The 22973-nt window shown below is 53.2% G+C and overlaps 1 protein-coding gene across 9 annotated transcripts in view; it reads right to left on the reverse strand.

Moving 5' to 3' along the window:
• Positions 1–8837: 8837 nt before the first annotated feature.
• ANO1 (anoctamin 1) overlaps positions 8838–22973 on the reverse strand; it is a 208554-nt gene continuing 194418 nt past the window's right edge. For all 9 annotated transcript variants that reach the window (XM_064370262.1, XM_064370260.1, XM_021669716.2 and 6 more), the window contains 4 exons: positions 19007–19059; positions 16894–17078; positions 13256–13361; positions 8838–10624 (listed from right to left, as the gene is read on the reverse strand). In XM_064370262.1, coding sequence (XP_064226332.1) covers positions 10358–10624; positions 13256–13361; positions 16894–17078; positions 19007–19059 — 611 coding nt within the window. In that variant the 3' untranslated portion in view covers positions 8838–10357. The remainder of the gene's footprint in view (positions 10625–13255; positions 13362–16893; positions 17079–19006; positions 19060–22973) is intronic.

Below are 22973 nucleotides of genomic sequence, written 5' to 3' on the forward strand. Positions count from 1 at the left end.
GGCAGGAGAATTGCTTGAACCTGGGAGGCAGAGGTTGCAGTGAGCTGAGACCGCACCACTGCACTCCAGCCTGGGCGACAGAGCAAGACTCTGTCTTAACAACAAAACTAAGTAAGGTGGGTGACAGGTGCGGAGCCTTGCCCTTCCCTGAGTGCAGCTCCTGCAGGCAGCCAGCAGAGGGCAGCAGCCACCAACAAGCCAAAGCAGGGGAAAGAATTTCTACGGCAGAGGTTGGGGCCGGGTCCCGGCAGTGGCAACAGCTGGGAGAAAGGAGTTCGGGCGGATACTTAGGATGTGCGATGACATTCAGTGTCTGAGTCCCAGCTACAGAAGTGGGTTTTTGTTTTTCTTTTGGAGACTCATTCTTCCTCTCTTGCCCAGGTTGAGGTGCAGTGGCACAATCACGGCTCACTGCAGCCTTGATCTCTCAGGCTCAAGCCATCCTCCCCACTCAGCCTCCCATGTAGCTGGGACTACAGGTACATGCCACCACACCTGGCTAATTTTTAGCTTTTTTTTTAAAATTATTTTTTGTAGAGACGGGGTCTTGCCATGTTGTCCAGGTTGGTCTCGAACTTTTGGACTCAAGTGATCCTCTGACCTCAGCCTCCCAATGTGCTGGGATTACAGGTATGAGCCACTGTGCCCAGCCCAAAAAGTGTTTTTATTTTTTTGTGGAAGTTGACTGTGCACTTTTGTGCAATTTTCTGTGTGTTATACTTTAATGAAAATTGTGTGGGGGGAGGGGAAGAAGGGAAGGGAGATGGAAGACAGTAAATACATTACTTGGCAGGGCTGAGGAAATCAGACTTGAGTGTCTACTGAGCCTTTGCTCTGTGGCTGCATTCTGGGCAGGCTCTGGCAGGGGTAGCAGACACCACCCCTTCTGAGGAAGCCAGGCAAAAATGCCTGGGCTGGTCCCATGTCTCCAGGCGTAAGCTGTCTCTTTGCCATTTGCTCTTCTGCCAGGGCTGTGTGAGTGAGGGTGGTGAACTGCCTGCTGTGAGAATGTCTTCAGGTCAGAAGGCATCACATTTACCTCCCACTACCCCCTTACCTCCTCCATGAACACCCCTGCTAACTTGATCCTGAGGCCCACTCTGCTTGGAGGCAAAAAGACCCAGTTGTCAGTCTATTTTCCATCCATCCACCCATCCATCTACCCATCTATCCATCCATTCATCCACCCATCCATTCATCCATACTTATATCCATCCATCCACCCATCCATCCAACAATCCATCCTCCATCCACACATCCATCCATCTGTCAAGTCATTCATCCAGCATCCATCCATCTACCCATCCACACATCCATCCATCCTTCTATCCATTTATCCATCTACCATCTATCCATCCATCCACCATCCATCCACACATCCCTCCATCCATCCACCCACCCACCCAATCCATCCATTCATTCATCTACACATCCACTCATTCATCCACCATCCATCCATTCATCCAGCATTCATTCATCCACACATCTATCCATCCATCCTTCCATTCATCCACCCATCTATCCATCCACCCATCCACCATCCATCCATCCATCCATCCATCCATCCATTCAACCATCCATCCATCCACCCAACCATCCATCCATCTACACATCCGTCCATCCATCTACACATCCATCCACCATCCATCCACACATCAATCCTGCCATCTACCATCCATCAATTCATCCAGCATCTATTTATCCACACATCTATCCATCCATCCTTCCATTCATCCACCCATCCATCCATCCATCCACCCATCCACCATCCATCCATCCATCCACACATCCAACCAACCATCCATCCATCCATCCATCCACCTATACATCCATCCATCCATCTACACATCCATCCACCCATCCACCATCCATCCATCCATCCATCCATCCATCCACACATCAATCCTACCATCTACCATCCATCCATTCATCCAGCATCCATTTATCCATCCATCCATCCATGCAATCCATCCATTCATTCATCCATACATCCACTCACTCATTCACCATCCATCCATCCATTCATCCAGCATCCATCCATCCACACATCCCTCCACTCACCCATTATTTCACCCAATCCATCCATCCATCCATCCATCCACCCACCCACCCATCCACATATCCATCCATTCACTCATTCATCCACCAATCCATCCATCCATCCACCCACCCATCCATTCACACATTCATCCATCCATCCATCCACCCAATCCACCCATCCACACATCCATCCACCCACCCATCCACCATCCATCCATCTATCATCCATCCACCCACCTGTTCATCCATCCATCTATCCATCCATCCATCCATCCATCCATCTATTCACCTATTCACCCAATCCATCCATCCATCTATAGGGTCCAGCCCTACAGAGTTCTGTGAGCCCCTCCCGGCTGGTGAGGAGAAGTGAAATTGTAGAAATAAAAGACACAAGACACAGAGATTGAGAAAAGAGAGTCTTGGCCCAGGGGTCCACTGCTACCCAAATCCCGGAGAACAGCAGTTGCCCCAAATGCTGGGACACTCACTTTTATTGAGTTGAAAATCTGGGGGCAGGGTAGGTAGGGTGTGATCTTGGTGGTCGGAGACTGGGGGCAGGGTACATAGGGTGTCACAGGGATAGGATCAAGTACATCACGTGTCATTCAGGTGGGGGCTCAGGAATTTCTGGCACCCAAAGTGAGGTAAGGAGCATAATGCTTCAACACTTTTTCCATACTTATTAAGAAAGAACTAAAACATTAAGATTTATGTTACTATTACTGATTATCTTTTCTAAGAAAAAAGGAGCCAGGTGCAGAAGCAGAGCATGAGAGTGGACATGGAACGTGACGACTGCAGCACAGCATCACATAGAGACAGTTAAGCCCCTGGATGTCTGCGGGCCCATCTGGCAGCCGTCAGGCCTCCCACAAGAGCATGGAGGAGCGGAGTTTTCTCCTCACTCCCCCGGGAAGGAGACATCTGGGCCATTTTGGACATCTCCTTCCCTAGCTGGCTAAACAGCGGGTGCTTTCCCAGCGCTGGCGCTACTGCTCAGCCAAGGCACCCTCCAGCAGCCCTTATGTGGGTGTGACAGAGGGCTTAGAGCATCTTGCCTTAGTGTCATTCATTTCACAATGTGAACCCCAGGTTCACACTTCTGACCTGATAGGCATTAATAAAGGAATTAAGATCACCTATGAATAACTAAGATCACATATGAATAACTAATAACTACTATGGTTATATTTCTAGTTACTTTCTTCTTCATTATTTATATGGAAATAGGCTGAGGCCTTTTGCTCCTGCCTCGGCACTTATGGAATCTCCCCCTACATCCATCCACCCAATTCATCTATCCATTCACCCATCTACCATCCATCCATCCATTTATCCATCCATCCACCCATCCAGCATCCACCCAGTCCATCCATCCATCCATCCATTCACCCATCCACCATCCATCCATTTATCCATCCATCCACCCATCCAGCATCCACCCAGTCCATCCATCCATCCATTCACCCATCCATCATCCATCCATTTATCCACCCATCCACCCATCTATCCATCCACCCATCCACCATCCACCCAGTCCATCCATCCATCCATCCATCCACCCATCCAGCATCTACCCAGTCCATCCATCCATCCATTCACCCATCCACCATCCATCCATTTATCCACCCATCCACACATCTATCCATCCACCCATCCACCATTCACCCATCCATCCATCCACACATCCAACCATCCATTCACCCATCCACCATCCATCCATCCATTCATCCATCCATCCATCCATTCACCCATCCACCATCCATCCATCCATTTATCCATCCATCCACCCATCCAGCATCCACCCAGTCCATCCATCCATCCATTCATCCATCCACCATCCATCCATTTATCCACCCATCCACACATCTATCCATCCACCCATCCGTCCATCCACACATCCAACCATCCATTCATCCATCCTCCCATCCACTCATCCATCTATCCACCATCCAAACATTCATCCATCTATCCTACATTTATCTATCCATTGATTCCTCACTTGCTTATTCATCCATTCAGCGCTTTCTGGTGGCTCCTCTGTGCCTGGCATTGTGCCAGTACTTCCTTCTAGCCTGTTTTCTGGCACATGTTAGCACGTCTCTTCTTTGCTGTGGCTCCTGCAAAACTTGGGCAGGTAAATGAGTGTTGCCTGACATGTGAGGACACATATCACCCGGGGTTGGGGGCACACGAGTGGCTCCTGGAGCCCTGAAGATGAGTGTGTGTGTGGGACTTGGTGATGTGAGTGCCTTGGGCAGGGCTCTGAGTCCAGCCTTGGGCTGGAGACAGCCCTGCTTCAAGCACATACTTTGGCCAAGCTCTGAATCCACTGCTGGTTCTAGATCCGTAGCCAGGGACGTTGGTCTGAGGCTTGTCTAAAAAGGCCCCAGCCTCAGTTCCCCTGGAGCCAGTGGGCAGGCATGTTTGGGAGGGTGGGGAGACTGGCGAGCACAGGCACCATCTTGGGAAGGGCAGGTCCCACTGAGCTGCTGTCAAATGTGAGAACGTGACCTGTGGGCTGTGCAGCAGCAGGTGTGATTTCTCAGGAGAACATGCAAATGTGGGCTTCAAATGCCTGCTTTTTATGTACTAAATTAACTTCAGAAGTTAACAAATGCCGAGCCTACCAAACAGCGGTCGTCTTGGGCTGAATGCTATTCGTGGTCAGCCTCCACCCTCAGAGGAGAGCGGCAGAACCCTCGTGGCCAGACACCAGTGTGTCCTTGCCGGGCTCCGGGGTGCCACTGGTACACTCAGACTTCAAGGCCCGCTGGACTTAACCCCCAACCCTGCGCCCAGCCACGCGACTCCAGGGACCAGTAGTAGAAGAGTCTTTGCACCAGGCTTCTGGGGCTGAGAGATGGTGTGCCGCCAGCTTGCGGATGGCTGCAGTGGAGCCCTGAGCCTTTCCGAGCCTCCTGTGCCTGTCTGTATAGTAGCGGGACTGGCTGCAGTTTCCACCCTACAGCGGCCGTGACCTCAAATGTACATCAGATCCCATCGCTGCCCTCATAGACACTGCCCAGCCCTGCCCATGGCACCTACCACCAAGTTCAAAGTTTTCACTCAGCCGGAGCCCTGCGTGAGTCGGCTCCAGCCACCTCTCCAGTGTCTTCTGCAGCCTCCCTGCCCCTCTGCTCCTGGAGCTCATCCAGCAGCTGCTGCTTCGGTCTCTGCAGCTGCTGGTCCCTCTGTTGCGTGTTTCTGGCTTCTGGCTGCTCAGGTCTGGGGCCTCCGGCACAGCGTCGTCACCCTCAGTCAGGCATACTCCCTGCTCTATTTTCATCAGCACTCCCTTTGTCCGAAGTTGTCTGGTTCCACTGTTGGGTTTCCGGTTCAGCATTTGACTTCCTGTGTGAGAATGTCATCTGGGAGGGAAGGGGCTGCGTCCTCGGTCTTCACCCTTCTCTTCCTAGTGCCTGACACACAGTGGAGTTCATTTTTATTTTTATTTTTTGGTATATATATTTTTAGTAGAGACTGGGTTTCACTTTGTTGGCCAGGCTGGTCTCGAACTTCTGGTCTCAGGTGATCCACCCACCTTGGCCTCCCAAAGTGCTAGGATTACAGGCATGGGCCACTGTGCCTGGTCTAATTTTTATTTATTTTTTTGGACAGTCTTGCTCTGTTGCCCAGGCTGGAGTGGGGTGATGCAATCATAGCTCACCACAGCCTTGACCTCCTGGGCTCAAGCGATTCTCCTACCTCACTCTCCCGAGTAGCTGGGACCACAGGTGGTTGCCGCCATGCCCGGCTACTTTTTTTAATTTTTTGTAGAGATAGGGTCTTGCTGTGTTGCCCAGGCTGGTCTGGAACTCCTAGGCTCAAGCAATCTTTTTGCCTGGGCCTCTCAAAGTGCCGGGATTGCAGGCATGAGCCACTGCAGTCGGCCTACAGTAGGAGTTCAATAAATGTTTCTTGAATGTTCCACATGTTTATGAGGTCTGGCCTTCAGACTTGGCATTAAAGCTTGGTCAAGAGCCTGTTTCTTCATCTCTCGGATGTGGCTGAAGGTCCCCACCTGTGCCCTCCCAGGCTCTGAGAGCACCCACGGAGACCGGAGGGCAGAGGGAAGGGGTTCCTGCGGTGCCGATCCTGGGGTGCTGTTCTCCCGGGTCCTCCCTACAGGATCCAGGAAGTGGAGCCTAAGCTTTAGGAGGCTGCCCCGACCAAGGTGGCAAGGTGCTGTGCTGAGGAGAGCCAGCACGAGGGGGCGCCTGATGCCTGCCGCAGGTGGGAAGAGGCCCTTCCTGGTCCCGGCAGTGAGAGGAAGGTGGGCCAGGCCGAGGGCTGCACAAGGACAGCGTCCCCAGCCCGAAGCCCTGTGCTACCTTGCTGACATTTTGGTGTTAAAAATATACATTCTTTTATGAATTGATAGTGCTTATAGGTGGCGTTTCTAAAAACAAATCCCCACTTGCCCAGATGAAAACATTGACAACCCAAGGTCAGTTCCAAAAGGTTTTGGAGATATTTGGGGTCTGTGAAATCCTAAATACTAGTCTACTGGGTTGTGGGATTAGAGGTTGAGATATGGGGATCTGGGAAGACCCTGCTGAGAAAGTGTGACCACATCCCCCATCCTAACACACACACACTCACACACACAGAAGGAATACGTGGCACGTGTGCATGCACACAAGCACACACACCAGCACATATGCACACACATGGCAGCATATGTACACACACCAGTACATATGCACACACACCAGCACATATGCACACACACCAGCACATATGCACATACACACCAGCACATATGCACACATACACCAGCACATATGCACACAAACCAGCACATATGCACATACACACCAGCACATATGCACACATACACCAGCACATATGCACACACACACCAGCACATATGCACATACACACCAGCACATATGCACACATACACCAGCACATATGCACATACACACCAGCACATATGCACACATGCCAGCACATATGCACATACACCAGCACATATGCACATACACACCAGCACATATGCACACACACCAGCACACATGCATACACACAGCACATATGCACACACACCAGCACACATGCACACACACCAGCACACATGCACCAGCACATATACATACATGCCAGCACATATGCACACACGCTAGCACATATGCACACACACAGCACATATGCACACATCAGCACATATGCACACACACCAGCACATATGCACATATACACCAGCACATATGCACACAGCACATATGCACACACACAGCACATATGCACATACAAACACAGGCTAAGGCAAACGTGTGTGAACACTGGGGTGATGCGCACTGACATGTTTTTGCTCTGTGTCCACACCCAAATCTCACATCCTTTTTTTTTTTTTTTTGAGACAGAGTCTCACTCTGTAGCCCAGACTGGAGTGCAGTGGTGCAATCTCAGCTCACTGCAACCTCCATCTTCCGGGTCCTGGTTCAAGCAATTCTCCTGCCTCAGCCTCCTGAGTAGCTGGGATTACAGGAACACACCACCACCCCCAGCTAATTTTTGTATTTTTAGTAGAGACAGGGTTTCACCATGTTGGCCAGGCTGGTCTTGAACTCCTGACCTCGTGATCCGCCCGCCTCAGCCTCTCAAAGTACTGGGATTACAGGCGTGAGCCACGGCGCCTGACCCAAATCTCATGTTGAATTGTAATCCCCATGTGTCAAGGGTGGACCTGGTGGGAGGTGACTGAATCATGGGGTGCATTTCCCCCATGCTGTTCTCGTGGTAGTGGGTGAGTTCTCACGAGATCTGACGGCTTGGAAGTGTGGCACGTCCCCCCTTGCTCTCTCCTGCTCCGCCATCGTGAAAACGTGTTTGCCTCCCCTTCAATTTCCGGCATGATCGTTAAGTTTCCTGAGGCCTCTTGGTCATGCCTCCTGTTAAGCATGCAAAGGTGTGAGTCAATTAAACCTCTTTTCTTCATAAATTAGCCAGTCTCAGGTAGTTCTATTTATTTATTTATATTTTTTTGAGATGCAGTCTCACTCTGTCACCCAGGTTGGAGTGCAATGGTGCGATCTCGGTTCACTGCAGCCTCCACATTCCAGGTTCAAGCGATTCTCCTGCCTCAGCCTCCCAAGTAGCTGAGATGACAGGTCATGCCCAGATAATTTTTGTCTAATTTTTTTTTTTTTTTTTAAGTAGAGATGGGATTTCTCCATGTTGGCCAGGCTGGTCTCAAACTCCTGACCTCCAGTGATCCACCCACCTTGGCCTCTCAAAGTCCTGGGATGACAGGTATGAGCCACCGTGCCTGGCCTCAGGTAGTTCTTTATAGCAGTGTGAGAATGGATAATACACACACAGACCGTGCAAACAAACACACACATTCACAGGCACACACAGTGCATGCATACGTGCACGCGCAGACATGTGCGCATGTATGCATACAAACATGCATGCATACAAACATGCATATAAACATGCACAAACACCTGCACCCATATGCACATACCAGCAAATACACATGAATACACACGTGTGATGCACACCAACATGTAAACACACAGGCACATGCACGCGGCAAATGCAAATGTGTGCATATGATAAACGCAAAGCACATGCAAATGAATAATCACACACGTGTACAGCACAAATGCACACACTCCCAGAGAGATGAAGTCCCAAGAACGTTTAGAGCAACCCACATGCTGGCACAACAGGAAAGAGATGCCTGTCAGTCGGTGCTGAGTTTGCGGGATCCACTGGACTTTGGGGACAGCCTGTGCGTTTCCCGGGACGACGTCACACAGACAGCATTCAAGTGAGAAAAGTGTCGTATACTCAAATTTATTTAGAGGAATGTCCAGCCACAGTCTTCTGTGGGTTTGTGTACATTCACTTTTTTAAAAAAACGGTTTCCATAAAAGGATTTTTGGTAATCGCCTATTTTTTAATACAATATTTATATACAAAACCCATTTCAAACTACTTACTGTACAAGAGAAAAGAGAAGCATCAGATTGCATGATTTTAGCAAATAATGGAAATCTACAAGACCCACGAACTTTGATCACAGTTGGCAGATTAACGGGAGTGTCAACAGCACGTCAATGAGGTGTTCAAGACAAATATGTTTATCCTTTTCCTCCTTGCCTTTGCTAAAATGATGTTTCTCTTGGTGCTTGAGAAATTTCAGAGAGTTGTTTAATATCATTGCTGCAGATTTAGATCACTCAGGTAATTTATGAGACTTGGTTTTATACACTTTTAAAATAATTGTCAACAGCAACATTCTTGTGAGTAAAAATATAGAGAAGTGTTACCAAAATAGAACCCTTTATTAATAAAAATCTTTGGTAGTAACAGTATTTTAAATTTCTCTCAATGATATTTGGTTAATCAATAAACTCCCTCCACCTTTGAGCTACAGAAAAAATATCCTCAATCTACCACATAATTGATTTTTGGAAAAAAAGAAAAAAACATGAATATTCTAAAGCTTCCAGGGGACCCCGGGAAGCCATAAGACTTCTCAAAACCCTGACGCCATCTGTGGAAATGCTTCCGAGGTCATCTCTCCCTGCCCATTTTCTGGTCAACCAGTTTTGTTGCATAAGGAAGATGAACAGCTCTGAGGTCAGCTTGGTGCCACGCGGCAGGTGTGTGACTGACAGCGAGGCCTGCCGGGGACGCCACGGGTCTGGTTCCTGCTCAGTCAAGGACACCTGTGCCCACTTCTAGCTTTCCAGGAATAGGTGGGATGCTCCTCGCCCCCATGCGGTCAGCGCTGGGGCACTTCTCACTCTGCCCAGAGTGCCTCAGCCGCTGAACCGAGGAAGGAAAAGGTGATTGAAAGTCTAGCTTTTCTGAAACAGGCAGGTGACACATTTTGGAACCAGAATCCATCATTATTCTTTCTTGGTTTTTCCATTTTCTCTGAAGCCTCGCACCAGCTTTTACCCGATGCCTTGGCTTACCATTTCACATCTATCTTAAGGCATTAGGAGGATCGAAAGGAGGGTTTCTAGGGGCCTCTGCGCACTATTTGCCGCCAGGGAAACTCGAGTTTCCAAGCATTCTTTCTGCAGAGCACCTGCCTTTGCTACTTTATTGCTTTATTACCAGCCATCATTTTGATTCACCTTGAAAACTACAGATTGAAAAAAATTCCCTGCCTAATGGCTTTGTGCAAAAACAAGGGAAGAAAACAGAAAGAAGAAAGGAAAATGTCCTATTAGAAAGTGGTCTTCCAGGTTTGTAGAAAACCCAGGAGCCTCCAGGCCCTGGTGGGAGCCAGAAGCCGCCTGCCCTGGGAGAGGGTGCCCGTCGGTCAGGATGCCCGGCCGGTCAGCTACAGGACGCCCCCGTGGTAGGCATGGCTGGGGGCTGGGCTGCCGAGGCTGTCGGGGCAGGCTTTGGGGTTGTGGTGGTTGCATGGGGCCTCGTCCTTCTGCCGCTCCTTCTCCATCCACGTGTCCAGCAGCTGCTGCTTGTCCTGCTCCTCCCGCATGAACAGCTCCACCATGAGCACCTTCTCCTTGTGGATCTGCTGGCTGATGTCCTTGGGGATGTCCGGGATGACCCAGTCCACGAAGTCGCTCATGAACATGACCAGGTTCTGGAAGGAGGAGGGCAGCGCGTGGCAGCAGGGAGGAGGATGGCACCTGGGGAAGTGCCCCCCGCCTCTCTGCCTGGCCCCCACCTGGTGGAACACCACCCCGTGACCTCCTGGCCCTTTGACCTCCCTGGGCCTCAGTTTCCCAGCAGGTATGAAGGAGGCCCAGAACCACCCGGCAGGCCTTTGAGACATGCTGGCCAACTTTCTTGAGCAAATCTGAACTCAGGTATTGTGGGAAAATTATCTAAGTCATTCTGAATTCCTTGACCAGGAGACTCAGGAAGTGACCTGATGGGTCGCGCATTGCCAAATCCAACAAGCATCGAGGCTTTGGGGAAAAGCATGAAACTAGAAATAGCCACAAATGGATCAAACTTTTACAGTTTGCGAAGCCTCCCAGGGTCCCCGAACATCTACCTCCTCCGTGGAGGATAGAAGGCAACATAAGTCAGTTTTTATGGAAAAACTGAATTTTGTTTTATATGGAGTCTCGCTGTTGCCCAGGCTGGAGAGCAGTGGTGTGATCTCGGCTCACTGCAACCTCCGCCTCCTGGGTTTTAGCAATTCTCCACCTCAGCCTCCCGGGTAGCTGGGATTACAGGCGCGTGCCACCACGCCCGGCTGTTTTTGTATTTTTAGTAGAGATGGAGTTTCACCATCTTGGCCAGGCTGGTCTTGCACTCCTGACCTCGTGATCCACCCACCTCGGCCTCCCAAACTGCTGGGATTACAGGCGTGAGCCCCTGCGCCTCGCCCGAAAAACTGAATCTTGTTGTTTGCTGAATGCCGGTTGAGCAAGCATGTGTGAGCACCCCCGGCTGAGCAGGTTCCCGCGTGCCACCTCGAATGGTAAGCATCCCCGGCTGAGCAGGCTCCCGCGTGCCACCTCGAATGGTAAGCATCCCCGGCTGAGCAGGCTCCCGCGTGCCACCTCGAATGGTAAGCATCCCCGGCTGAGCAGGTGGTGCTCTGCCATCTCGAATGGTGTCTTCTCCTGGCTGGCGCTCCCAGGCCCCAGCTGTGGCTGGGGTTGGCTGCTCATGCTTACAGCTGCAGAACTTATGCCCCCTCCCATCTCCCTCTTCCCAGCCTGGACAGCCCAAGCAGTGACCGGCCCATCTGGGGCTGCCTTGCCTCCAGGCGAGGCCAGGTCTGGGGTGCCGCGTATACTCCAGGGCTCCCTTGGGATGAGGCTGGGCTGCTTCCAGCCGAGACCCCTCCTTGCTGAGCTGTCAGGCTCTGGTCTGCGGAACCCAGCCGCACACAGCTTTTGCACTGCTTGCTGTGAAAAGCTGACAGATGAGGCCGCTGAGCTCAGAGGAGTGGAAGGGGCTGCCCTGTGACAGAGTTGGGACTTGAACCCAGTCCTGGGGATTCCAGAATCAGAGCTCTTGGCCTACTGACTTCCTAGCATCAACTTAATCAAGGTTAGAGGGACACCAATGAGCAGAACCCACAGCCCAGGGTGCCCCCACCAGGACCTCAGCCGCTGCTGCACAGCTGGCACTGTAGCCTAGGGTCTGCTCCACTGGGAGTTCCTCTGGCCTCAGAAGGTTGGCTCAGACCCTTCCCCAGAGGCTGGGTCAGTGGGGGCTGGGTCCCATGGCTGCTGGCTGTGTCTGGGGTCACCTGAGAGCCCACTGCGCTCCTGTCTGTCCTGGCTCTGCCTGCTACCACAGACAAGGTGTGAGAACGAGAGGGGGACAGAGGTGGGGGCCCCTTTCTCCATGTCTCTTTCTTGCTTTTTTTTTTTTTGAGATAGGGTTTCACTCTTGTTGCTCAGGCTGGAGTGCAGTGGTGAGATCTCAGCTCACTGCAACCTCTACCTCCCTCCTGCCTCAGCTTCCTAAGTAGCTGGACTTACAGGCGTGCACCACCACACCTGGCTAATTTCTGTATTTTTAGTAGAGGCAGGGTTTTACCAGGTTGGCCAGGCTGGTCTCGAACTCCTGACCTCAGGTGATCTGCCTGCCTCGGACTCCTAAAGTGCTGGGATTATAGGTGCAAGCCACTGTGCCAGGCCCCTGTCTTGTTCAATAAAGAAACTTCTAGTGGCACACACCTGTAATCCCAGCACTTTGGGAGGGCGAGGTGGGTGGATCACCTGAGGTCAGGAGTTCAAGACCAGCCTGGCCAACACGGTGAAACCCTGTCTCTACTAAAAATACACAAATTAGCTGGGTGTGGTGGCAGGTGCCTGCAATCCCAGCTACTCAGAAGGCTGAGGCAGGAGAATCGCTTGAACACGGGAAGTGGAGGTTGCAGTGAGCCAAGATGGTGCTACTGTACTCCAGCCTGGGCGACAAAGAGTGAAACTCCAGCTGAAAAAAAAAAAAAAAAAGAAACTTCTACTGGATTAAACCCACCAGCGAGTCCGAACCCTTCTGCCGGCGCTCATCCGGCCCCTCTCTTTGCCTTCCTCTCTCATGAAGTTGTCTTGGGCCCTGTGGGTGCAGGGGGCCTGCAGCCGGCCAGGTCCCCTCCTCGGGTGTCGCAGAGCAAGTTCTCCAGGCCTCTGGAGGAGCCTCTGAACCCGTGGCTCTGGCAGCTCCTGCCTTCCAGACTGTGGGCACGGGGTGGTCCCTCAGTGCCTCCATCCCCACACCAGAAGCACAGAGGGACCCACCGCACCTGGAAGACGATGACGAACGCCAGCCGGGCGGCCAGGACGGCCCAGAAGTCCTTGGAGATGTCGTACTTGTTTTCCGACCACGGGGGCTCTCGGTAGTCTTTGTACCTGCAAAAGACGGTGGCAGAGTCGAGGGTGGGGCTTCGGCGGGGCTCAGCTCTGGCCAGAGCCAGGCAGCTCGAGGGGTGCCCGGACAGGCTCAGCTTGGTGTGCGGCTGCCTCCAGGAGGGCAGCCCTCTCTTGGGTGAGCAGCCCCTGGCCCTGAACCCAGGGAGTCTGTCTCCACAGTGGAGGGGGGTGGGCAGGACCCTCCATGGACCAGGCAGGACCTGACGGGCTTCGTGTAAACCCTGTGTGGCAGGAAGTATTCCCGAGGCCCAGCTGTGGGCTCACAGAATCAAGGGCGGGGACCATGTGGACCAGGAGAGTCCAGACTTTTTTTTTTTGAGACAGAGTCTCGCTCTGTGGCCCAGCCTGGAGTGCAGTGGAACCATCTCAGCTCACTGCAACCTCCGCCTTCCAGGTTCAAGCGATTCTCCTGCCTCAGCGTCCCGAGTAGCTGGGACTACAGGCGCCCGCCACCATGCCTGGCTAATTTTTGTATTTATTTATTTATTTTTAGTAGAGACGGGGTTTCACCATGTTGGCCAGGCTGGTCTCAAACTCTTGAGCTTGTGATCCACCTGCCTTGACCTCCCAAAGTGCTGGGATTATGGGCGTGAGCCACTGCGCCCGGCCGATTCCAAACTTTTAAAAGCACTGGACCCTTTGTTCCCAAAAGAAGTCTCACTGACAACTCCCATAGGGCCCCAAGAGTGCAGAGCCTACTTGGTTGAAGCGGTGGGGGTTCCCCAAGCTTGAACCCCCGGAACCTCAAACCAACCCCCATGCTCCATAGAACTCCAGGATGGGTTCCATGGAACTCAGTTTGAAAACCACCTCTCCAGTCCATCTGCTCTTTGAGGGAAACTATTGAAGACAAAACCGTAAGCACCTTATCAGCCAGGTGTGGTGGCTTGTGCCCGCAACCTCAGCACTGTCATCTCAGGCTGAGGAGTCAGAGATCAGTCTGGGCAACACAGTAAAACCCTGTCTCTACAAAAATACAAAAATTAGCTGGGCATGGCAGTGCACACCTGTATTCCCAGCTATCGGGAGGCTGAGGTGGGAGGATCACCTGAGCCCTGGAGGTTGAAGCTACAGTGAGCTTTGAACATGTCACTGCTCTTCAGCCTGGGCCACAAAGTGAGACCCTGTCTCTACAAAAAGCAAACCCGGCCGGGGGCGGTGGCTCACACCTGTGATCCCAGCACTTCGGGAGGCTGAGGTGGGCGGATCGCCTAAGGTCAGGAGTTCGAGACCAGCCTGAACAATATGGTCTCTACTAAAAATACAAAAATTAGCTGGGTGTGGTGGTGGGTGCCTGTAATCTCAGCTACTCGGGAGGCTGAGGCATGAGAATCACTTGAACCTGGGAGGCAGAGATTGCAGTGAGCAGAGATTGCACCACTGCACTCCAGCCTGGGTGACAGAGCAAGACTCTGTTTCAAAAAGGAAAAACAGAAAATGCAAACCGAACAACACACCAAAAAAACTCAACAAAACAAAACCCTGAACATTTGATCAAAGTAACTTAAACAGTTTATCAAATGTTTGCGGAAGAACGAAGCTAAGCATACCATTGGTGCAGGCAGGGGCCTGTCAGGTAGCCGGCCCGGCCCGGCCCACCAGGGTCTGGGGCAGCTTTTCCTCTTCCTCTTCCGGGGCTGCTGCAGTGCCTCACCTCCTTATCTCTAAAGAACACGGGCTGCCCTGGTTCTCGAGTTACCAGCTTTAGTTCGATGTGGAGGACTGATTCCGGGCTTGGAGAGTCAAGCTCACTCGCGCCCCTCCCACCGAGGTCCGGCCACTGACCTTGGCTCTTCGATGGAAATGACTCCGGAGGGAGGCCCGCCCCGTTCACGACGGCTGCCCGTGCTTCCGTTCTCCCCAGCCCCTTCCTCTTTTCACAGAGACCCAGAGATGCCCAGGGTCTGTGGGAGCGGCGTGAGGTCTCCGCCTAGGGCCTCCCTCCCTCCACAGCTCCCCAAATCTGGGGCATGCCACGCGTCAGCTGGGACTCGGCTTGAATGGAGCTGACATCCCCACCCTGCATTGGAAAAGCTTCCCAAAGCTGGACAGAAATGCCCCCACTAGGGGCAGGGTTTCTGGGGGCTGAGCTGCAGGTGTGCCCCTGCTGGTCACTAAAATGTCAGTCAGGGAGGCCAGGAGAGGGACCAGCTGGCTCTGCAGGCATAGCCCTGGCCTGGACCCACATCCCTGGTGCTCGCCCTCTCGAACTGCCGCCTTGCTGTGTGTCCCCTGGGTAATCACTTGACCTCTCTGGGCCTCAGTCTGGGCATTCCCTCACTTCCTCGTTTATAAGCATTTATTGACCAACTACTATGTGCCAGACCCCACTCCAGGGATGGAGAATTCCGGGAGATGCCCAACAGATAGGGCCCTTGCCTACAGAGCTTGATTTCTGGAGGGAGCTGGATGGGAGTTTCCGAGGGCCTGTTCAGCACTGTACTGCCAACCCCTGAGACAGGATCGGGCTGGGCCATGGCTCTGGTGCCAGCTGCTGGGCCAGGCAGAAGTTGCATAACCCGCTTTCCCATGGGGATGAGCAGCCCTGGCCTCCCAGTGTCAGAAGCCACAGGTGCCAGCTTGTCCCTCCTCACTCTGTGCTCAAGGCTTTGTCTGCTGGCATATGTCTCCTCTTCAAGTCACAGCACCCCAGTTTTTCTTAGGACCCCCCAATTCTCTGTGACTTCACACCCTGGCACGTGACCCAGGCCAGGCCAAGGAGAGGCCTCCTCCTGGTGGCAATAGTGGTTGGTTCAGGAATGGACATCTGACCCTAGATGGGCCAGTAAGACTCAGTCCCTGGACGTTTGCTGACTATTGGGACACAGGAGATCTTTCCACAGGGGCTGCAGAGCAGAGAGGATATAAGCCAGGAGCTGCAGGGGACCCTTTCCACCAGCAAGAGAACAATGCAGACAGAGGAATCAAAGTGGAGAGGCGGTGCCAGAGTGGAGCCTGATGGCAAACTGTAGCTCCTGGATCCAGCCATGCCTGAAGCTATCCTGGGCTTCTTAGTTATAGGAACTGCTAAATCACCTCTAATTTCCTCCCCTCAGGCATCTTTTTATTCATTTTATTTTATTGATTTTTTGAAATTATAGGTAGGGTCTCACTCTGTTGCCCAGGCCGGAGTGCAGTGGTGTGACCATAGCTCACTGTAGCCTCAAATTCCTAGGCTCAATCTATCCTCCCACCTCAGCCTCCCAAGTAGCTAGAACTACAGATATGTGCCACAAGTCCTGGCTATTTAAACATTTATTTGTAGAGATGGGGGTCTCACTATGTGGCTCAGGCTGGTCTCCAACTCCTGGGCTCAAGCGATCCTCCTGCCTGGCCCTCCCAAAGTGCTGGGATTACGGGTGTGAGCCACTGCACCAGCCCTTTTTTTTTTTTTTTTAAGCAAGTTTGAGTTGTTTCATGACTTGCCCTGATTTGAGCCCCACCCAAACCCGGGCTCTCCCAGAAACTCAATAAACGTGGCTTTTCAAAGAGTGGGGGTCGAGAGCAGTACCTGCAGATCCGCACCTCGTAGCCCAGGTCCAGGGGGTCGTTGGGGGCTGTGCCGTTCTGGAAGTCGCTGACGTTGAAGGAGGAGAGGGTGTGGTTGACGAAGCCGTGCATGGTCCCGTCCTTACTGTACATGTACAGGTACACCAGGCGTGGGATGAAGTCGGACGTGAAGGAGATCACGAAGGCCTGCGCAGGGGACATGGCAGTGAGGGGGACCCCCAGACTGGGCACAGAAGGGCTGGCTGCAACAAGGGGTGACCCATCATAGCCACACTGGGCCCTGGCCACGTGCTGCTGCCCCTGGAGGGGACTGTAGCCGCACAGCTTTGGCATGCGGACTGAATGGATGCAGGGTCGTGGGTGCTGGCTTGTTGGAGAAGGGAATGAGGCAGGAAGGGAAAGTGCTTTGCAGGCTGTCAAGTCCTCACCCAGCTCGTTCTGTTACAGCCCTGGCTGTTACAAAAGAGCCTCTCACGTGGCTGTGTGGCCCTGGGAAAATCAACTAACCTCTCTGTGCCTCTGGTGCTGTAACAGTCCCCACGTCCAAGGGCTGTGTGCAGACTAGTGGGCTGTTGTGTGGAAAGAGCTTAGCAGGGTCTAGAACATTCTAGGTGCCTCATGAATGTCACCTGTTATCTTTTTTTTTCTTTTTTGAGATACGAGGTCTCACTATGTTTCATCATGTTGGCCAGGCTGGTCTTGAACTTCTGGCCTCAAGCAATCCTCCTGCCTCAGCTTCCCAAAGTGCGGAGATTATAGGAGTGAGGCACCGCGCCCGGCCCGTTCTCGTCTCTGCTGCTGCTGTCCTCGGGAGGTGCCCCTGTGTTCTGTAGCTGCTCACGGCGCCCACTTGTTGCAGAGAGGATGCACCTCTGTTCCCAGCCTCACAACCCCAGCACAGTGCGGCCCCTGCCTCAGGGCCCTGTGCTCCCTTGTCTGGGTGGGATAAGGAGCCGTCCCTGCGTGCACACTCTGCCTGAAGCCTCCCTATCATCTGGTGGGAGCACGTGCCTGGCAGAAGGGTTTGCCCGCTGGGAAAGGGCACTGTCTGAAGGCTCTGAGGGGCCCTTCTCTGGGGCTGAGTCCCTGATGTGGCATCCTGGCCTTGCAAGAGCATTGACTGTCAGCTCTGGGGAGCCACCCCACCGTCCCCCATGTGCATGGTGTCACCTTTTGGCGGGGACGATTTGGCTCAGCTGGAGGGCGGAAGGGATGAGAGCCGTGGGGCCCTGGGACAGCGGACTCCCTGTGGCTGCCCGGGGTTCTCATGCCTGGGACACAGCCTTGGGCTTGAAGTATATGCTGAGGACAGCTGGACACAGCTAAACCCAGGAGATCCAGGCCATGGGCAGAGCCAGGCAGACCCTGATGGGGAAGGCCGAGGGCCGGGCCACCCTAGCCTGCAGTCCTGGGGATAGGAGAGGCCTGAAGGGGCCGCCAGGCTGGGGAGGAGGCTGAGGGGCCTGGGGCACTGATCCTCAGCAGAGCTGTGTGTGAGGCTGATGAGCGCTCCTTTCTCGCTCTGTTTCAGCATCTCCCAAACCTCTACAGAGCAGCCATCTGAGACTTAGGGGCCAAGGTGGGCATGGTAAATAATTTTGCTCAAAGCTTGCAGAAAGGCTGGGTGCAGTGGCTCATGCCTGTCATCCCAGCACTTTGGGAGGGGGGCTGAGGGCGGACCACCTGAGGTCAGTTTGAGACCAGCCTGGTCAACGTGTCAAAACCCTGTCTCTGCTAAAAATACAAAAATTAGCTGGGCGTGGTGGTGTGGGCCTGTAATGCCAGCTACTTGGGAGGCGGAGGTCACAGTGAGCAGAGATGGCGTCACTGTGCTGCAGCCTGGACCACAGAGTGAGACTCTGTCTCAGAAAAAAATTTAAAAAATTAAAAACTTGCAGAAAAAGGTTGAAGAGAATTTGTTATGCCTCCTCAGAGCCCACCCTCCCGACTCCATGTGGTCAAGGGACATTTATATCTAGAGAATCCCGGCATCCTGGGGCCGAACCATGGTTGGAAGTGGAAGATCTACGTCCAGCTTCTTCTCCAAGGGGCCCCTGGCTGCCTGGCAGTTCAGCCAGGACTTCCATTCCGCCGAGGTCCCCGATGTCACTTACATTGATAATGACAGCAAGCTTCCCAATGCCTCTGAGGATATTGTACCAGATTCCTGTGGGAAGAAGAAGTCACAGTTTCAAAGCGTCCTAGACTCTCAGTCACTGCAGCTACCAGGCAGCAGCCTGAGGGGGACCACCCTTTCAGGGGCCGGGCTTGTTCCTTCTCACGGCAGTCAGAGGCTGACGGCAACCAGGAATCATTTGCTGAGGTCCTGAGGAAGCCAGGTCAGTTCCAGGGCCTGGCGTGCACCAGCCCTTTCTGACAAACTCACCAGCTTCTAAAAGGTGCTTAAAAACAACTGGTCCCTGAGGGGTTCTGCAGATCTCCCCATGAACCTGTTTAAATACTAATTGACTTAGATGAAACCTTTTTTTTTTCCCTAAAGTGTCAAAGATTCAATTGGGGTGGATCTCCTGAAGCTCCGCCAGAGGATCCCCATATTTAGGGGGAGACCAGACATCGCTTTGCAGTTGAAGAACAGGGCCAGGCCCCCGGCTGGTGGCACTCAGTCCACAGCAGTGCAGGTCGAGCCATTCCCCATCTGGACACCTCCTTGCTCTCTTAACTCCAAGACACAGGGTTGCACCACATCACAGATGAACAGGAGCAGCACCACACAGCGCCGGGGCCTCGTGGCCTCTCTGTCCATCTTCCCAGCGGCCATGAGAACTAGGAGGGCCCAGGAAGGAAGCCTCAATGGCCCAGGAAGCAGGGCCTCAGTGTTGCAATTCTGGAAATGGTCCCGTGTCCTGGGCTGACCCCTGCCCACCCTGATTGCGCCCTCCCATGCCCAGCACTGCCGCATGCAGTGGTGGGGTGGGGAGCCTGTTCTGAGCCTGCTCTCCTTGCCCTGGGCTGGCTCTGAGATGGGTGATACCCAGTACTCATCAGAAAGGGCCAGGATGGGGCAGGTGGGCTTTCTACCTGTGCGGGGGGCTGCAGGGAGAGCTGTATGTAGTGCTTCTGCCCTAGTAGCTGAGGGGAGTTTCTCCGTCCCTGTTTTTGGGGTGCATGCTGGTGGCCTGCAAAGGCAGCAAGAGTTCAGGCCCCCTGTGTGGCCCAGAGCTAGAAACCACAGGCTCAGGTGAAATCTCCCAGGCAAGCTCTCTTACTCCCTGGCCCCAGCCAGTGCCAATTCAATGAGAGACCACAGTCACAATCATCATCAATCAGAAATCCCCACTGCGGGCTGGGTGCAGCAGCTCATGCCTGTAATCCCAGCATTTTGGGAGGCTGAAGTGGGCAGATGACTTGAGGCCAGGAGTTTGAGACCAGCCTTGCCAACATGACGAAACTCCATCTCTACTAAAAATACAAAAATTAGCCGGGCGTGGTGGTGTGCGCCTGTAATCCCAGCTACTCGGGAGGCTGAGGCACGAGAATCGCTTGAGCCAGGGAGGCAGAGGTTGTGGTGAGCCGAGATCACGCCACTGCATTCCAGCCTGGGTGACAGAGCAAGGCTCTGTCTCAAGGAAAGAGAGAATACCCACTGCAACCCATTGCTGGTGGGCAATTTGAGAAGTGACAGTCACACCCCCCTGCCACCTGTCTCCAGTCCTTGGGCCATAGGGGCCATCGTCTAATCCCAGACGAGGAGTTTACTGTAGCTCTGTGTGGTCTTTCGCACGAGTGCAGCGCTCCTGTCTTTATTTTTCTGCCGGAGCTGGTGGTGGGGCAGTTACATGGGCTCTGCACACTAGTGGCCCTAGGGCCATCCCATCCTGAAGAAAGCAGCTGGGAACGCAGGTGAGGGTTGGATGGCACCACCCTACAAAGTCAGCAGTGAAGCACTCCCTCGGGAGTGGAAATGCTTCCCGCCCAGCTTCTCCTGGTCGGGTGTCGGGGCTGAAGGCCCGACTCAGAGCTCCTAGGGCAGGTTGCGAGTTGCACATCCTTGTAGCTTCTGTGTCTAGCTCGGGGTCTGGCACATGGGGTGGGTGCTGCTGGGTAAATGTTTGCTGAGTGACTGCACGAGTGCAGGAAGCCCTGTCCAAGCAGACTCTGGCGCCAGAGCAGAGGCTGCAAAGCGGTCCAGGAAGGCCCCGTTGAGGCTGGATGTCCATTTTGTTGTGCTTGCCTACTGCTTAAAAATACAGACTGTTGCTTATAAACCGGGAAAATGTATTTTAAAAAATCGAGGCTGGGCACAGTGGCTCATGCCTGTAATCCCAGCACTTTGGGAGGCTGAGGCGGGTGGATCACCTGAGGTCAGGAGTTCGAGACCAACCTGGCCAACATGGCAAAATCCCTTCTCTACTAAAAATACAAAAATTAGCTGGGCTTGGTAGCGCATGCCTGTAATCCCAGCTACTCGGGAGGCTGAGACAGGAGAATCGCTTGAACCTGGGAGGCGGAGGTTGCAGTGAGCCGAGATCACACCATTGCACTCCAGCCTGGGCAAAAGAGAGAGACTCTGTCTCAAAAAAAAAAAAAAAATTCTGAGGCTCTCCTTGGCTCTGGTCCTGGCTGGCTGGTGAATCTTCTTGGCAACTGGCTGTGGTGCCCGGGGGCGCCCCCTGCAGGCCGAGCCGTGCACCGCAGCTCTGCTGTCTGCAGGGGCCTCCTAGTGACCTCTGTCGCTGCCACCAGCGGGCCGGTTATGACCGCCTTAGCATCCAAACCCAGACCCCCACTAGAGAGTTGAACGTTTCAAGAAATGTGGGAACAGGCACACTGGTCTGCGGCCATGAAGAACTGTCCCAGGCCTTAGTCTCACATGTGCGTGCAGCCCGCATGGCCCTGACGCTCTGAGTTTGAGGCCTCCCAGGCGGGGTGCTGCGGTGCGGTGGGCCTGGGGTGGGGGCTGAGGTCTTTGGGTGTGGGGGTCCCGAGGGAGGTGGCTCCTGAGCTCGGGGCCGTGGAAGGGCAGGACTCAGGCAGGCAAGGAGGTCTGCCCAGGTAATAGCTCAATGGGCCCAGAGAGACCACAGGGAATGGGAGGGGTGAGGCAGGATGAGATGGAGCTGGGAGTGGGGTCTTCCCGCCTCGGGGGCTGGGATGGAGCCTGTCCTGACGGGTATGGGGGATATCTATGTCCAGGCAGACAGCTCTCCGTGTGGCCCTGCATATCTGCAGGGTGTGTTTGAGAAATGAAGAACCGGGACCCCAGCCCCAGCCAACGGAATCTACCTCTCCTGGGGTGGGGCTGGGAACCCCCAGTTATTCTGATGCACACTCCAGGGTGAGACTCACTGCTCCGAGGAGCTCTGTAAACCAAAAATAAAATTCTAAGCCTCCCAACCATCCGAATGGAATCCATCATCTCTGCCAGGGTACCTTCAAGTTAGCCTTAAAGACTGGTTCAGGCTGTGACGCGGCGTGGAGGGTGAGGGGGTCGAACAGGCCTTATTATCTCCTCCTCCCTTTCGGAATCCAGGAAAAGCCGACCAGCACGAACATCAACACAGACCTTCAGTCTGCTAAACATTTACAGCCTCTCTCTTTGAAGCTTGTTACCTGGAGGCTTCATCTGTGTCATAAAACCTCGGTTTCCACAACCCCTTATCATAACCCACGCTTTCCTTTCTATTGATAATAACTCTTTCAAGCAACTGACAACCAGAAATTTTTAAAATAGCCTGGTGTGGTGGCTCACAACTGTAATCCCAGCACTTTGGGAGGCTGAGGCAGGCAGATCACCTGAGGACAGGAGTTTGACCAGCCTGGCCAACATGGTAAAACCCTGTCTCTACTAAAAATACAAAATTAGCCAAGTGTGGTGGTGCCCACCCGTAGTCCCAGCTACTCGGGAGGCTGAGGCAGGAGAATCGCTTGAACCCAGGAGGTGGAGGTTGTGTCTTGCCATTGCACTCCAGCCTGAGTGACAAGAACAAAACTCCATCTCAAAAAAAAAAAATTTACCTATAACCCGGAAGGGACCCTACCCTGTCCCGCCTTTCTGGACCAAACCAATGTGTAGCTTAGATGTATCTGATTGACGTTTCATGTCTCCCTAAAATGTATAAA

Source organism: Aotus nancymaae, unplaced genomic scaffold, assembly GCF_030222135.1.
Source record: "Aotus nancymaae isolate 86718 unplaced genomic scaffold, 86718_ANA_hifiasm-v0.15.2.pri h1tg000106l, whole genome shotgun sequence".
Classification (NCBI taxonomy): domain Eukaryota; kingdom Metazoa; phylum Chordata; class Mammalia; order Primates; family Aotidae; genus Aotus; species Aotus nancymaae.